Source organism: Phymastichus coffea, unplaced genomic scaffold (genome assembly GCF_024137745.1).
Source record: "Phymastichus coffea isolate CEN01 unplaced genomic scaffold, Cenicafe_Pcof_1.1 PCOF00020, whole genome shotgun sequence".
Taxonomy (NCBI): Eukaryota; Metazoa; Arthropoda; class Insecta; order Hymenoptera; family Eulophidae; genus Phymastichus; species Phymastichus coffea.
In genome coordinates this window covers 485211-501979 of record NW_026706831.1, presented here as the reverse complement: position 1 = coordinate 501979, position 16769 = coordinate 485211, and the positions used below count along the sequence as shown (strand labels likewise).

The 16769-nt window shown below is 34.3% G+C and overlaps 2 protein-coding genes and 1 pseudogene across 3 annotated transcripts; 2 read left to right on the top strand and 1 right to left on the bottom strand.

Moving 5' to 3' along the window:
- Positions 1 to 48: 48 nt before the first annotated feature.
- Positions 49 to 5545, top strand: LOC131675355 (translation initiation factor eIF-2B subunit delta-like). Of its 2 annotated transcripts, XM_058954303.1 has the most exons (12): positions 49 to 277; positions 357 to 523; positions 592 to 747; positions 819 to 963; positions 1037 to 1282; positions 1345 to 1458; positions 1524 to 1631; positions 3073 to 4398; positions 4475 to 4602; positions 4669 to 4846; positions 4923 to 5103; positions 5174 to 5545. In XM_058954303.1, the coding sequence occupies exons 1-12, from the start codon at positions 164 to 166 to the stop codon at positions 5371 to 5373; spliced, it is 3063 nt and encodes a 1020-aa protein (XP_058810286.1). In that variant the 5' UTR covers positions 49 to 163; the 3' UTR covers positions 5374 to 5545. The 2 variants fall into 2 exon arrangements, with proteins under 2 accessions (XP_058810286.1, XP_058810287.1); XM_058954304.1 differs by lacking the exon at positions 49 to 277 and having other exon boundaries at positions 450 to 523; positions 618 to 747; positions 5174 to 5544.
- On the bottom strand, positions 5546 to 8349 carry LOC131675356 (anaphase-promoting complex subunit 2). Its single transcript, XM_058954305.1, has 2 exons — positions 8249 to 8349; positions 5546 to 8171 (listed from the first exon to the last, which is right to left on the bottom strand). The coding sequence occupies exon 2, from the start codon at positions 8122 to 8124 to the stop codon at positions 5653 to 5655; it is 2472 nt and encodes an 823-aa protein (XP_058810288.1). The 5' UTR covers positions 8125 to 8171; positions 8249 to 8349; the 3' UTR covers positions 5546 to 5652.
- A 922-nt stretch (positions 8350 to 9271) lies between these two features.
- On the top strand, positions 9272 to 14241 carry LOC131675387 (ER membrane protein complex subunit 1-like; annotated as a pseudogene).
- The last annotated feature ends 2528 nt before the right edge of the window (positions 14242 to 16769 follow it).

Below are 16769 nucleotides of genomic sequence, written 5' to 3'. Positions count from 1 at the left end.
TAACACACAGCCACCACAGTATATGCACGGTTGGCAGAGCCAAATAAACATAACCCTGTTTAATTATTTTATCACTTTAATTTAATTTTTTAATTCTTACGCAAACAAAATCTATACACCAATTCGAACTACTATTTTATGACTTACTTAACTTTTCGTCAAAATGTCATCCGACACTGAAAGATATATTTTTGAAGCCGAGTGGTATGACAAAGTTGCTTGTATGCTCAAAAAGTTTTATTTATATTATTTTCCATCAGATAACAGCGTTGAACTTGTAAGATTCATATCTTTGCATTGCATTATTTATATTATACTATAATACAGTAAGTTAAATTGTTTTATTTTTCTTGTAGTTTGATTTAAAGACAAAGAAAACATTTTTAAGAAGATCAAAATGTGAAGGAGTAGAGGCTAAAGACTTTTATGTTGGTGCCATTGTAACTATATTTTCTCGTAGTATGAAAATTACAAATTTTGCTGATCAAACTACCAAGGAAAAGTTATCTTCAAAAATATCTAAGTATTAGTCTTACTTATCTAAATGAAATTCAAACATATAATAATTTGATTTCATTAATTTTATTTTAGAACTTTTATGATAATCAAATCTGAAGTAATTGACAGGATGGGTGAAATTTTAAAACAAGTAACTGATCATGACTTTCACATATCTAACATTAAAATGACTACAATCAACAGAGAAGAAGCTTTAGAAATTTTCAAACCAGTAGACAATGAAATACAGTTGGTACCGTCAATTTAAATAAAAAGTATATATTATCAACTAGTCAAATGAGTTAATTTGCATATTACAGGAATGTTATTGATACTATAACATCTGGTACAATTGTTGCATTAGAAATACTAAGTCAAGATTGCAATGCCAGATGGTTAGAACTCACTGCTGCTTTTGAAAAAGATGCAGTATTGAATAATATTTATGTACCAGATAACAAGGATGTAAGGAAAAATATTTTGGCATTTCAAGTACTTATGTATTTAATAGTGATAAATTATATTCAATATCTTTTAGATAGGGCACTATTTCTTTTCTTCAGAAAAAAAGAAAAAGTGTAGAATGAAAAATTCTGCAAAGCTGCAAAACTGCACTTGCTGTATTATAAAACCACATGCTGTACAAGCAAGATTAACAGCACAAATTATTGATGATATACAGAAAGCAAATTTTACAATAACAGCTGCTCAGCAATTTTTTATTGATCCTGTTAATGCAGAAGAATTTCTAGAAGTTTACAAAGGCGTTCTTCCTGATTATGCAGTAAGTTATTTGATTTTCTCAAATTAGTCTATTGTTATAAAGTACTTGAAATTATATTTAAGGCAATGGTCAATGAATTACAATCAGGCCCATGTATAGCAATGGAAATTACACATTCCAATGCAAATATTGATATTGTTGCTGAGTTTAGAAAACTCTGTGGACCAATGGATCCTGTAAGTGTAATATGTTTTGAAATATAAAGAGTTTTTATATTTTCTTTGACAAGGAATTTTTATAGGAAATGGCTGTACAATTACGACCTACTAGTTTAAGAGCAAAATATGGGAAGTCTAAAGTTCAAAATGCTGTTCATTGTTCTGATCTTTCTGAAGATGGAGTATTGGAGGTAATTAGTTATTGAAATATTAGAATATTTATATGGTATTTAAATAATGTTTCCTTCATTTTTTAGGTAGAATATTTTTTTAAAATCTTAGATGAAAGTTGATCGTACTGATGTACAATTTTACATTAGTATCTGTATTATATATAAAATTATTTTGATAATAAATAATACCCGTATTACACGTTTAATAATAAATTGTATAAATTTATAAATTGCATACCGTCAATTAACTAATAACAAAATATTCAAATTTTTATTAAAAGTTAATATTTTTAATTACATTTGGACCTTTTTTTTATAAAACAGTTTTCCCTTGCATTCTGGTCCAATAATTGACATTCTTTAAATTATTTTTCTTTAATACAGAACGAATCTGAAAGTTAAATATTTAAATATTTTTCTTTGTTAAACAAATCATTTGTAACATACATTTTACCTACATTAATTATATATTATATATGTATAACTAAATTCGTGATGCAATAATTGGTATCTACCTTACCGTTGCTGGGTTCGACATTTTTTTTATTCTGTACACATATATATATATATTTGATGGCACATCATTTTTCTTACGAATTATTGATAGAAAGTCTTCTAAACAAGTGTTACTTTTTAATTAGTATTAAAGAAGGTATTATCAAATTTATCAAACTAGTTTTTTGTAATAATATATTTAAATCTTAGTACATGCTAAATTAAAAATATTGAAATATGATGATGTAAGGTTAGAATTCACAAATTGAGCATATGTTATTGACATGACAAATTTATATTATTTTAATTAATTATGAAAAAGCTACGCTCATTTCAAAATATCTTTTAATTGAACTGATGTAACTTTTTCATTGAAAATACTTGTGTACTAAATTACTACTATCAAGCTTTCATGATTCCATTTTATCAATTTTAATTAATGATGATGTTACTAATTATGTATTTTTTGGCAATGCAGCATTTTTTATAGAATTTTCAAATTTATATAATTTAATTTTCATAGCTGGACAGTACTTACATCTGAACATCGTCTTACAGAAAGTGTAGCGATGGAACAGCAGGTACAAAACAGCATAAAAGTACAATTAATTTAATATTTATAAAAAAAATGTGAAGACCTTTTTAATAATATTCCATATGATCCTATCATTTTACTAAAATTTCTTCACAAGCTTGTTCTTGAATTTTCACATTTTGTTTAAGTACTTTTTACTTACAATAATAAAATCCACACTAATTATAATTTAGATTAACAACGTGACTTTCTTCTGCATCTACCATTTAAAACATACTTTTTAAGCATGGCATTAAAATTTATAATTTTTAGATGGAAGCATACTATAAATGTTTTTATTACTAAGTCTTATTTTACAATACAATTATATATATATATATATATATATATATATATATAATAATCATAACAAATTTTAATTTGTAACAGAATGCATCAAAAGTTAGTCGATCTGCAGCTAGACATATACGAAGGAAAAGATTAATTGCTGCTCGCAAAGAAACTGAAAAACTTGAGCTGTCTTTGTGTAATAGTATCAGTAATCAACAAATTATTTCTGTTGAAAAGGAAATTCCAACAAATGTGTGTAGTTTGAATGAGAAGAGTATAAATATCCACCCATTGAAAATTACTTTTGACAATGATGAAACCACCAGTATTAGCACCAATGTGAACATTTTAAAATATTCTAAAAATATTATTGCAAATGAAGTTGTTGAAAAACATGGTTCTTTAACAAATCAAAGAAAGCAAGATAAGAGTATACATACAACTCACGAACAGAAAAATATAGCATCAACTGTGGCAAATACTTCCACGTATTGTGAGAACTTCATTATCGATTGTAATTATCAAAATAAAATGAACAATCAAGAAAAACCGAGAGACAATGTTGAATCTGCGAGAAAAGCCAGGAAAGCAGCAAAAGCTGCAACAAAAACAAAAGCCAAAGAGAAACCAAAAACAGAAATTGAGTCATTGGACCAAGTAGATGATGCTCAATTGTTCAATGTGAAAGAAAAAATAAATCATAATTTACAAAATGAAAGCTTACTTGAAAATTTGGCAGTGATTAAAGAAGCTCAAACAGAAGTAAAAAGTAAAACTTTTAATAAAAAATCTGAGGACAATGCTAAGCCTTCAGAAGAAATTAAAATAGATGCAAACACATCAAAAATCGAAGAAAAAAGTAAATCTGAATTACGAGCAGAGAGGAGAGCCAAACAAGAAGCTCAAAGAGCAGCCAAACAAGAAGCTCAAAGAGCAACCAAACAAGCAGCAGATAATAGGGCTGTTAAAAAAATATCTGAAAAAATATCTGATATAAAATTAGCGAAATCTATAGAGCCTAAGGAACCAGAAAAACAAATTATTACAAAACCACAAGCAAAAAGTAATCCACATGAAGTGAAGTTGTTCAAACATTTGTACATAAATAGAAAAAATATTTCTGAAATAGTTAGTGGTACTATGAAACTTCATCCAGTAATACTGAGATTAGGTGTCCAGTATGCAGAAAAAATAATTGTTGGTAGTAATGCAAGATGTGTGGCTTTGCTTGCTGCTATAAAGCAACTTATTAATGACTTTGAAAGACCATCTCAAGCAGATTTCACAAGAGGTTTAGAAACAAGCCTGCAAGAATCTGTAAACTACCTCAATTCTTTCAGACCATCAGCTGTATCAATGCAAAATGCATTAAAACATTTGAAATGGCAAATGTCTATTTTATCCACTACAATATCTGATGAAGAGGTAAGTCTTATTATTATTTCTTTTTAATTTACTTTATCCTATTAGTTTTGTGATTAATAAGGTAGCTGGTTTTTAGGCAAAGTCAAAATTAGCTCATGCAATTGATACATACATAAGAGAGCAAATTTTACTGGCTGATACAGCAATATCTGATGCAATACAAAAGAAAATTTCAAGAGGAGATGTTATACTTACTTATGGATTGTATGAATTATTTACATAATCTTGGTAATTACTAAAGCTTTTATTTTAATGAGCTTTTGATTGCAGCTCTTCATTAATGTACAAAATACTATGTGACGCTTTTAAAGCAAAAAAACAATTTAGAGTAATTATTATTGATAGCAGACCATGGTTAGAAGGAAAGGAACTTTTGAGACGGCTAGTTAAACACGGAATAGATTGTTCCTACATGTTAATTAATGCTCTTAGTTATGTGATGCCTCAAGTAATAAAAAATTATGATTTCAAAAGTAGAAGAATATGATAATTGTGTATTATTATTAATTTGTTAATTATTGTAGGTTAACAAAGTTTTTCTAGGCGCTCACGCTATATTAGCTAATGGAGCCGTTATGTCGAGAATTGGTACAGCACAAATTGCATTAATGGCAAAGTCATTCAATGTTCCTGTACTTGTAGCCTGTGAAACTTATAAATCTTGCGAACGTGTACAAACGGATTCCATTGTATATAACGAAATAGGTAAGGCACTACGTTAATGATCGGTACTATAAGATTCATAATATAATGATAATTTCAATTTATTTCGTAGGAGACCCCGATTTATTGATAAAAAACACTTTAAAAAAGTCGAGTTTAGCAAATTGGAGAAGTAAAAAGACGCTAAATTTGCTAAACATCACTTACGACGTGACTCCCGCAGATTTAGTTACTGCAGTCGTTACTGAATTGGCTATTTTACCTTGTACTAGTGTTCCGGTAATACTACGAATTAAACCATCCGAAATGTAATTTGTAAGTCTGAATTGTTGCGAGGGATCGCTGGATGACGCATCAATACCCACATACAGTGATTATGAATAGTTTTTTAGTTGAATGTTTCTGACTTCGTTAACATATATGTAAAATAATATCGTTCATAAACTTTTAATACTTACACTCAAATAAAGTATTTAATAGACTACAGTAGTTATTTGGTAGGATGGATAGAAAATGACAAAAACCAACGAGCTTAGGCGTAAAAATGTATTAAATGAAGAGAAATATGTACAAGAAGAGAAACGAGGGTGGTCAGTTTTTGGGCAGCTTGTACAAGCCACCGGAGAAGAGCAGCAAATGTTCGCGCACTTTCTTGTCGAGGAAAGCCCGTAGCTCGGGCAAACCGCACTCGACCGCGCCGGAACCCTGCGAAGCAAACATCTTGAGCATCTGGTGGATGCGCTCGAGGGGCATGGAGTCGAGATTGGTGAGCATGCCAACGATGTAGGACCAGAAAACCTGCAGCTCCTCCTCGCGCTGGTCGCTGGCCGAAGCCATCACGCTCTCGGCCTCCTCGTCCTCGATCATGCCGGCGAGCAGCATGCCCTGGCTAGGTTGACAGCTGGGCCGCGCACCCTGCTGCAGCTCCTCCTGCAGGCTAAACCGGTCGGGGCTGGGCTCGGCCAGGATCGCCTGCGACAGCCAGAATCCGATTCTGCGCCGCAGCACTGTGCTGGGCACGTGCATCGCCTCGGCCAGCTCCTCGAGGCTCCACTCGGGGCGTCGCTCGAAGTGCATGATCACGGCCGCGTGGATGGGCGACACGTCGAGCTTGAGCCTGCGGTCGCGCAGCTCGATCTCCAGGCCGACGCTGCCCAGGTGGCTCTTCCAGCAGAGCGTGCGGCTGCCCTTGAGGGCCTCGAAGGCCCTGGCGTAGCGCTCGAGCTGGCGCTGCACGGGCGCCGGCAGCTCCAGCCGCCAGTCCTCCTTGAAGGGCGGCCAGAACTGGGCCGAGAGTACGAGCGCCGAGGTGGCGAAGGGCGCCCGCTCGGACTCCGGCTGCGCCTCGAAGGCCTGCTGGATCGAGGCGTCGATGCGCTTCGAGTCGCTGATGTCCTTGAGCATGACCTCGCAGTGGTGCAGCTGGTGCTCGCCGAAACGTCGCTTCAGCAGCTCCAGCTGGCGCGCCTCGCGCTCCGTGCGGTAGTCGAGCTGCGCGAGCAGCCGGTCAGCCAGCAGCGTGCGGTACTCGTTCACGAACAGGTCCTGGCTGCCGTACACGCCGACCAGCATGCCGATGATGTCGCTGGTGCGCCGCCGCGGCCGGGCGTCCGCGCCGGCCGCCGTGCCGCCGGGCGGCGCGCTCGGGCCCGCCTCGGCGCCCCCCGCGCCCTCCCAGCCCAGACCGGCCTGCTCGGCGTCCACCGGCTCGGGCATCCAGGCCTCCCAGTCGTCCGCGCCGTCCGCGCGCTCCCCGCCGCCGGCCGACTCGGGCCGCGCGGCCTCAGCCGCGCCTCGGGCCAGCTCGTCGGCCAGGTCGCTCGAGCTCGACTCGTCCAGCAGGCCGCTGACCACGCAGCGCACCGTGTCCTCGCGGCCGCGCAGGTAGCGCTTGACCGGCTCGGTGATGAGCTCGAGCATCGCGCCCGTGGGGTCCAGCTGGCGCAGCGCCTTGATGGCCGCGACGTAGGCCGTGAGGATGTCGGGGGTGCTGACGCCCGGGTGCAGCAGGCGCGCTCGCAGTGCCCCCTGCAGCGTGCGCACCAGGTAGGCGCGCAGGTCGGTGCGCTGCAGGCAGGCGCGCAGGTCGTCGACGGCGGGCCGCGAGTCCGGGTACTCGATCACGATGTTGAACAGCTGCTCGATGCGCACCCGCGTGTACGTCTCGTAGAGGAAGTAGCCGAGCTTGTGCTTGAAGCTGTTGACGGCGTTGCGCACCTTGTAGTCCAGCGCGAGCGAGCGCGATGAGCCGCCCGAGTAGATGCGCACTAGCCAGTTCATCACCACGCCCTCGAGCCAGTTCTCTAGCGGCTCCAGCTGCGACACGTCGAAGCTCCGGCTGCACACCTGGTTCACGTGCTGCTCGATGCGCACGTGAATCAGCGACGTCAGCGTGCTGCCCACCAGCCGCTCCAACAAGCCTAGCTCTATCAGCTTCTTGTTGGTCTCGTGAAACACGTCCACGATCGCCTGGCACTGGCAGTCGTTCTGCTCGTGTCCGCAGCCTTCGCACAGCATTGCATTGCTGTTGTGCACGTCATCCGTCGGCGGCGACGCCTCAATGTTGCAGAATACGTTGAAAGCCGTCTTATAGAAGTGCTCAATAATAATTGTATAGTCTAGTGGAATTTGACTCAACAGTGTGCCACGAATGACCAGCTTGAAGTAGTCAAAAGTGTTCATTTGACTGTACATGCAGTAATCATTTTTACATGGCCCAGCCAGCTCTAGTTTCTTCAAAGTAGGCAACAATTTACTAGAGTCAGAGTACAATTCAGCCACTGAACTTGTGAAATTTTCAAATCCTTGTTTTTCGTTGCATTCTGTTGCATCTGTGAACTTTGACCAGAACTTTGGCACTATAACTTTCCTCATATACTCTTCTATTTTTGGAATCACAAGACTTTGTAAGCAAAATGACAATGACAACATTTTGCAACTTTCTTCTGTTGCTTCCAACTCATTGTTGTATACTTCTGGGTTAATTTTATCTTTCAGAATTGGAAAGTTATACTCAAGCCATCTTTCTATAGCATTTGATTGAGAATTAGCAGGTTCTTCCATAATTTACCAAATTTGTTAGTCTATACAGTATCAATGCATTACAAGCCCTAAATGAAAATGAAGGAAAGTAAGCGTTAGCTATTTGTAATCAAATCTTCAGATTGTCAAATAACAATGGATATACCTATTGATCTATGAGTACTTTTAAAAACTACACGTATTCAGCAGCATTACTTTCATGTTGATCTACCAAGTTTAAAGATTATTAAAAAAGACTTTTGCAAGACAAATTGAAAAAAAAACACTTGAACCAATACTGTATTTTTCACTTTTATAGACTCTATCATGGAGACTGTATAGTCCCACGCTCTATATTCATTGCTGTAGATTAAAGTAACGAAAACAGCTGTGATGATAATCACGTGACTAATCAATCGAGACTATACTGGTAGAAAAAAGATTGATTTCCTCAAAAAAAAAAATACCATTAGCTTCGTCTTAATTTCTACCATCTGAAAACTGCTATTTTGTAATTTGTACCCCTTAAAATTTTTAAAAAAATCGAAAAGAATGATATCTCGGAAAACTCATACTCCTGACAGAAAAATGATACCTTAAAAAAAATTATCACTAGTTTCGTCTTAATTTGTACTACCAGAAAACTGCTTTTTTGCCCAGATAGCACTGTGGAGGCATTCTGCCATCAGAATGTACGTCCACCCAGATAGCAGCGCATGCCGTCACGAAAGACGATAGTACAATACGAAGGCAAATTCCCAGATAACCCAGCGTGCCGGCACGGTTCGGCACGCGCGTGCTCGTCACGGCGTGCCGTCATAATGCAGGCATAGTGCAAGCACGAAAAGCTACGCACGCCGTGCCGTCAGAATGCAGGCATAATGCTGTCACGAAGCGCTGCACGCCGTGCCTTCAGAATGCTGTCATTTTGCCGCCCTGCAAAATATAATTTCAAATGAAAGCATATTGCACGCATTATGAAAGCACGGCGTGCATTGAATTAAAATAAAATAAATTTATATTATTTTGTATTTGAGATGCAATAAACATCTTTTAGTAGTAATTTTGGATATTTTTTATTTATTTATACAATAAATTAATTATACATTTTAAGATATCTCAAAATTTGTATACGCATATATATACATGCGCATGATCCAGATCGTCTTTTGTTAATATCGGTTATTCGATTTGCGAAGTCCTCCTATTTGTATTGTGTGGGCTGCAGCGAAATTCTGATTTTAGTTCTCTTCCATATATTTTCAAGGTGAGTTCATTTTTATTTAATATAATTATTATTTATTTAATATTGTAGGAAATACTAGTATTTAATATCGGATAAGAATATATAGCTATATACCCCTTATATAGCTATATTGATTATGTATGTAGTGCATTTAATTAAAATGTTTTGAATTAGTTTTACTAAAACCTATTCATAATTTGATGAATAATCTTACTAATTTCAATAAAAAATATTTCATCATTCATTTTTATTCCAGGAGACAAAATTATGTAGGAAAAATGAAGTTTGCTAGTTTTGACACGGTTTCAATGGCTAAAAAAGTAGTTGTTACAACTGAAGAAAATGTAATTGCAGCTTTAAGTGTTAAAATAGGTATTTTTATATTCAAATTTAATAATTTAAATAATATGTTTGTTAGAATAAATTGAAAACTGACATATGTATCTTAATGTCGGACAACTATTATGGATGAGAATACTAGAAAAAGGATATGCTGGTCGCATACAAGCATTCAGTAATGTTACAAGTGGAGAATTGATTTCAGTAAATGGTGTCCCAGCTTTAGTTCGTTATTGCAATTTAGCTACTGGACATATAATAAATGAATGGACATTAGCAGAACAAAATCGAGACAGGTATTATTTTTTCTTATAATTCACTTAATTTATAATTTCAAACTAATTTTTATTAATCTACTCTTCGACTAATGATAATAGATATGACAACTAATGAGTTTAATGCTACATGAATTTAAATATTTTATAATCCAATAAAAAAGTATTAAAAATCACTTTTATACATATTTAAATTTTGTAATGTCTATTTCAGAATTGATTCTCCATTTATATCATATTCTACAGCAGGGCTTTACAATAGTGAAAGGTTTTACTTTGTCAATTTTTTTGCTGTGCACTATTAAATTTACAATTATAAATTGTATGATACACAGAATTTTTCATAAATCTATATTTTTTCAATATCTTGAAATGAGATATTGATAGAATTTGTTTATGTTACATGTTCGATAAAATATGAAATGCATTTTATGTGTATTTTCATAGGCAATTCAATCAAGTAATACTGTTGTAATGTTTGCAGGATTGAAGATGTTTAATGGCACATGAAGGATGGAACCTTACATCACATTCTACTAATTTATAATAATGGTATTGAGGGGTCACCTCATATCATAGTAAAACTGGAGAAAAATTGAAAAATAAGAAAATTTCTGCACCTTTCATATCTCAAGAAGCCGAGTAAATATTTTATATCAAAATTATCTTAATTATTTTAAAATAGAGTTTTTTATTTATGGAGATAACTTATTACAGGTGTATTTGAGCAGCATAAAATTATGTTTGCTTGAAAGGTGACAACAATTTAGCACTATTGTTTTATATCAATATATTTGAACCTAAATCGGAGTCTCAGTCAATAACAATTAACACTATATTTGGCGCCGGTGCTCAAAGACCTTACAAGTTTACACTATACTTCCAGGAAACATATCTGCAATATCTATTAGAGCTGGCAGTAATAACAGAATGCGCGTGGTCTTATTTGAGAAAAGCCCTAAAATTATTTCACGAGATATGGATGGATAGACATTTTGTATGTTACTAATTTAGATAGCAAAAGAGTAGTATATTAGAGTCATCATATCAAAAGGTGAATATAAGAAACTAATATACGAATCTAGCGATGCAAGAAATATTTACTTATTTGATTCCAATAAATATTACATATTTTAGAATAAATGAAATTTGTTTTTAGATTACAAGAATTACCATAACTGAACTTAGCATAAATGAAGCTCAATCTGAAAAATTAGCATATGTAACAAATAGTTCACTATTTAAGCCTGCGATCGTTGCGGCAGATTGTTCTTGTCAATCACAACAAGTGTCAAGAAGGAAAACGTGTAGATTTTTACTCTCCTCTGAGGACAATATACTGTCAGTTTAGTCTAACAAAATATCATCTAGACTAGAGAGGAATCTATCTCACAAATATTGTAACCGTTGAAATTGTTGAGTTGCCAATGTCAGATCGTGATCAAGCACGATCAATATAATTTTAATTGTTTTAGTTAACAGTTCAATGAAATTCCGTCAATTTTGAGTTTCGAGTACATCTTATTCTAATTCAATAAATCAATATATTAACTAACTTTCTTTTACGAATGGTTGCTGTCCGGTCATGATGTTAATAGTTCATGTAAGTAGCATATACGTATAGGCGGCATTAACATTTAAGTGTGGAGTTTGATTTTTCATTATGATTTTTTTATGAAAGTATGATTTTAAAAATTTGAAATTTTCATCTTAAATTTTTCGTCAGCATGAGGGTTCTAGTGTTTATTAAGCGTTTGAAAATATTATTTTCAGGCATTTGAGTATCAATATAAAATCAACTATATTGTTGAATTATTATTAGATAACAATATTTTTTTAGCGTGTTAACTCTTTACAAATAGATTTTTTATTAGTTTAATTTATTTAATTGTTTTAGTTTTGTCAAACGTTGAACTGACTAAATAAACTGATGTATTGCGTTCGCTAGGCTTTAATTTTTAAGTTATTGCAGTATTCTTTTGAGTTGTTAATATCTAAATTGTTGATTTATCTTCTCTTTTAGAAGCAAACCAGATAAGCGTTTTCATGCAAGGAACTTTGGGCTTTGAACCACAGTAATCAAATCAACGAGCCGATTTAGTTCGTGATAAATTTGGTTTACATAAAGTTATTGTAGCTGTTACATCGTCAGGGAAGGTGAAACTGTTATATCAAACTTGAACGATAGATAAACTGATTTTAATTTTCGTGTGACTTATATTAACAATTTATTATTATAGCTGTACGGAATAGAGTCAACGAAAGGTGAAATAATTTGGCAATCACAAGTCTATAACATTAAAGGCTTATCTCAGGATTTTAACAAGATAGTTTTGTATGTTCAACGTGGAAGTAGGCACTTTCCGCATCCACCTCAGTGCGCATTGCTTGCAATAGGTAACGTAATTTTTAATTTTATCCGCATTTTCAATCGTGACCTTTAAAGTCGACGTAAAATTAAGAGTATTATTAATTTTGTAGACCACTGGAAATGGAATGATATATACTTTCAACCCAATAAACGGACAAAGTTGAATTACCAAATCAAGCAGTCAATTTTGTTACATGTATTAACCGATATTTTTCTACGTGGTATAGTTATTTTGAATGAGCACGACCGAGCGCACGTCTTTCCAGAAAGTGCAAGCGCTGTTGCAACTTCTGCTGGACGTACTACTTACATCTTCACTGCCGACAGAAAGACTGGTGTATTGTCCGGATACTCGCTTACTTATAGCAACTCGCAGAATCTAATCGCTCACAAGTTGTGTAAAACTATTTAAAAGCTTAAAAGCTTCCACAAAGATTGTGATATATTTTTAAAATTCATTGCCTTCGTTCAGGTATGGGAATTAGTTTTCTTGTCAAAGACACAACGGATAACACATGTCGTCTCAAAAAGTTCAATCGAACGTGTTCATTCGCAGGGTCAAGTGTTGAGTGATCGGTCAGTTTTATACAAATATATCAATCCAAATCTGGTTGCTGTCGTGACTCAAGGAATAGGTGATGCTTATAAAAGTTAATTTATTACATCTATAATAAAAAGGACTTTGCGAAAACTAATTATGTTTACTCAAAATCTTGTTTAATTATTTATAGATACTCTCAATTTGTGTCTTCTTCATGTCGTACCTGGATCAATGATTTTCTCCATCGTGCACAAGAGAACCAAGGGACCAGTACATATTGTTCATTCCGAAAACTGGGTTATTTATAGTTACTTTAACGATAAAAGTCAAAGAACGGAAATAGCTACGTAAAGAAGCTACGGAAAGAATTGTATGAGAGAAAAACTCGAAGCAATACTACAAGTAAATTGCTTAAAATAAAAATTGTTACATCCATATCAATTCATATTTAACACTAACAATAATAATTTTATGTTGTAGTTTTCTCATTATTAACTAACACAAAGTTACCTATTGTGGAGAGGCAAGCTTTTATATTACATTTGTCAATTGATTCAATGCAAGAAACGATTACAGAGAAAGGAACTAGCAAACACATCCTAGGTGAATAATTTAATTTAATATCGAATTGTTCCACGATTTACTCTTCGATTTTAAATATTTTAATCGGAATGTTATTCATTCAGTTGCATTAACAAATGGCGGAGTGTTGAAATTTCCCTGGATATATGTAGACCCAAGAAGGCCAGTAAATCCTGAAATATAGGAAGAAGGAGCCCGAATTGCCGATACACATGGACGGCATTGTAAATTACAATCAGAGTGTTTCTAGGGTATCTGGAATTCATACTACTCCTATTGGTCTTGAAAGCGCATGTTTAGCACATGTATAAGTAATGGAAAAAATAGTTTTAGTTTATGAGTGGTATCGAAACATTGTTTATTAATAATTTGAATCAAAAAACCATTTTATTTACTTATTTGCTTACATCTTTGTTTCTAATTGTCGTATCGAAATAAGACTTACAATATGAGATTTCTGTTAACATTTTTTACTTGGTTCAATATCTTTCAAAATTAAATTAATTCATTTTAACAACAATAATTTTCATTGTTTGCAGAAATGTTAAAAATTATAAATGATTATATGTACTAGTCTTCTTTATACAGTATATAACCATTATCACAACCATATTCATTTATAATTTTTAACATTTCTGCAAACAATGAAAATTATTGTTGTGATAAATATAATAAACATTGTTCTGATACCTCTCATAAATCAAGACTATTTTTCTTATTATTTACGCGTTCTTCCTCGACGAAAGTAAAAATAACGGGGTGTTCGGAAAAATATATATTTTATTATTTTTTCGGACACCGTAATGACTGGACTATACATATGTATTATTTATATTGATATTATTTATTATATTATCCCTAAAAATAAAGATATAAATTATTTTAATATTTTAATAATTTAAATGTTCATAAAAAATAAAAAATAATAAATAAAATTTTCAAAATATGTATTTTTATTTAAAAACCATTAATAATAATAATAATAATAATAATAATATAATAATAATAATATACAGCATAAATTTTTTTCAAAATGCCGTCACAATGCGTGCATTCTGCAAGCATTTCGTGCAGCAGAACGGGAAGGCATAATGTCGGCATAATTCCCGCACGCCGTGCCAAACGATGGTTACCATGCGTGCTGTCACAATGCAGGCACAATGAGCGCACGGCGTGGAAGGCACGGCGTGCTTTCAGAACGACGTCAGAATGCGGATACACTTGGACGTCCCGTGCCGGCGCATTCTGACGGCATAGTGCCGGCACTGTGTTATCTGGGTTGACGTCAACGTAGCGCACAATCGAAACCAAAATGCGCGCGCAATATGCTGGCATATTACTGGCATGCATGCCTACAATTCAAAACATTTTTCGTGCCAGTAAAATGCTAGCAGTATGCCATCATGGTATGTGGAATTTTTTTGCCGACAATTTAACAGCTATAATGAAATTTTTATGACTCCTGCAAAAAAATATATCTTGGTATCTATATATCGTAAAATATTTTCTTAATAAAATAATATGATTTTATATAAATATCTATAGTTTAATAAATTTTAATGCATATCGATTGATATGATAATTGTATTTTGAATTGGCGCCTTACAACATATATATTTGGCTGAGACTTGTGAATCTGACGCCCAAAAAATTTTTTTTAAACATATTTTTGAGTTTTTATGAGCTAGAACGTTTTCCCCTATTTTTCGGATTAAATCTCCGCTTGAAATTTTATTTCCGGATTTTCCGTTTTTAAGAAAATTGCGAAAAAAAATCGGGAGTTCGGACAGCGCGCAATATGCATTAAACATTTTTCTCCTGTTTAAAAAGAAATAATATCGATAGCGGATGATAGCTCCTTCTTCCCGGATTACGAAACAATTTTCCTTTTGTCGATTTTCTATCCAAAATTGAGGAAAATGTAAAGATTAGTAATATGCGGCAGTTAGCCGATAAAACAGGTTAAACATTTGCTAATCACCAGATATCCCTATATAAGTTCTACAGTGCGTACATATGTTACTCTCATGGGTTAAATATATAATGAACCAGTAATCGACGTATACATGCATGTAAATTGCAAATACGTATTGTTTTTAATGAGCTTGCATCACCAGTCCCCATGAAAAATACTTTTGACAAAGTAAAAAATTGCATGAAGGCTTCGGTAACAGTTTCAATTCTTTTTAACTGTTTTATATTATGCTAGATAAATCTAATGCAAAATTTAATAAATTTTCCGTTTTGAAATTCACTCCCTATCAATCTCATTATTTGCTCAAAATTATTTGTTTTAAAAGTAATAAAATTTATTTAAAAATGGCATGGACGCTGAAAATTATTTTCAGACCTCTTAGACAAATTAAATTAATATGTATTAAATGACACAATAATGAAAAACAGATTAACAAAAAATGAAAAAAAATTTATATATGACATTCTATGCTTCAAATAATAAGAAATTAAGTATTTGAGCTCGTTGCAAGTATTTTCGTTTTAGCTACAGATATGCTAGTGATTAATCAATGACTTAAAATATTTGACATTAAACACGACTGTATAAATAAAGTACAATGATTCATTGTTACGTCATAAATGGTTAATTCAGAAAAATGGTGTAAAAATATAGGGTGCGTTTGATTATCGGTCGGAGTCATGAAGACTGTATAAAGGAGAGGTAGCGGCCGTATCCCCTCCATGTAAAACGTTTGCGACCCACATCTCCGCACTAACCCTCTACCCCCAGCGCCTCTCTTGGTGACCACGCGAGATACCGAGTTACCGACGCGACATGTCCCAAAGAGAATTGCATAGTCGAGATCATTATTTGAAAGAAAGATTATTGATGAAAATTTATGTGTAACAATTCGCTTGAGATCGAATGCATGACATTATAAGTAATTATAATTACTAAAACTTAAGCCCCTTTTCCCTTGATGAACTTGTACGATATTCATGTCAACGTCGCTGTCTTGTCATGGTAGCTGCGGTAGCTAAGGAGTCCGTATAATTTTGCGATCGCAGGTTCAAATCACATTTTGTTTATTTTTTTTTTAATTTTTTTTTTATTTCTGTGGATTTTTGTTGATCAGTTGGCACAATAAATAACGATCAAGTTTATTTATATTACTTACTATAATTAATTAAATTATTCACTATGCATAAATGAATAAGTACATATTTTATGGAAATTCAATGACTACTTATCATAATATAACATAAATGTTAAAAAGAATGGTATATTTTACGTATCCTTCATATCAATAAACAATTACAAATACTATTTATAATTATAAAAATGAATTAACATAATATAACATAAATGTTAAAAAG

Coding starts and splice junctions, on each gene's coding strand:
- LOC131675355 (XM_058954303.1), top strand. CDS start 164: ATGTCATCCGACACTGAAAGATATATTTTTGAAGCCGAGTGGTATGAC. Junction 524..591: donor TTATCTTCAAAAATATCTAA/GTATTAGTCTTA, acceptor ATTTTATTTTAG/AACTTTTATGATAATCAAAT. Junction 1,632..3,072: donor CTGAAGATGGAGTATTGGAG/GTAATTAGTTAT, acceptor AATTTGTAACAG/AATGCATCAAAAGTTAGTCG.
- LOC131675356 (XM_058954305.1), bottom strand. CDS start 8,124: ATGGAAGAACCTGCTAATTCTCAATCAAATGCTATAGAAAGATGGCTT.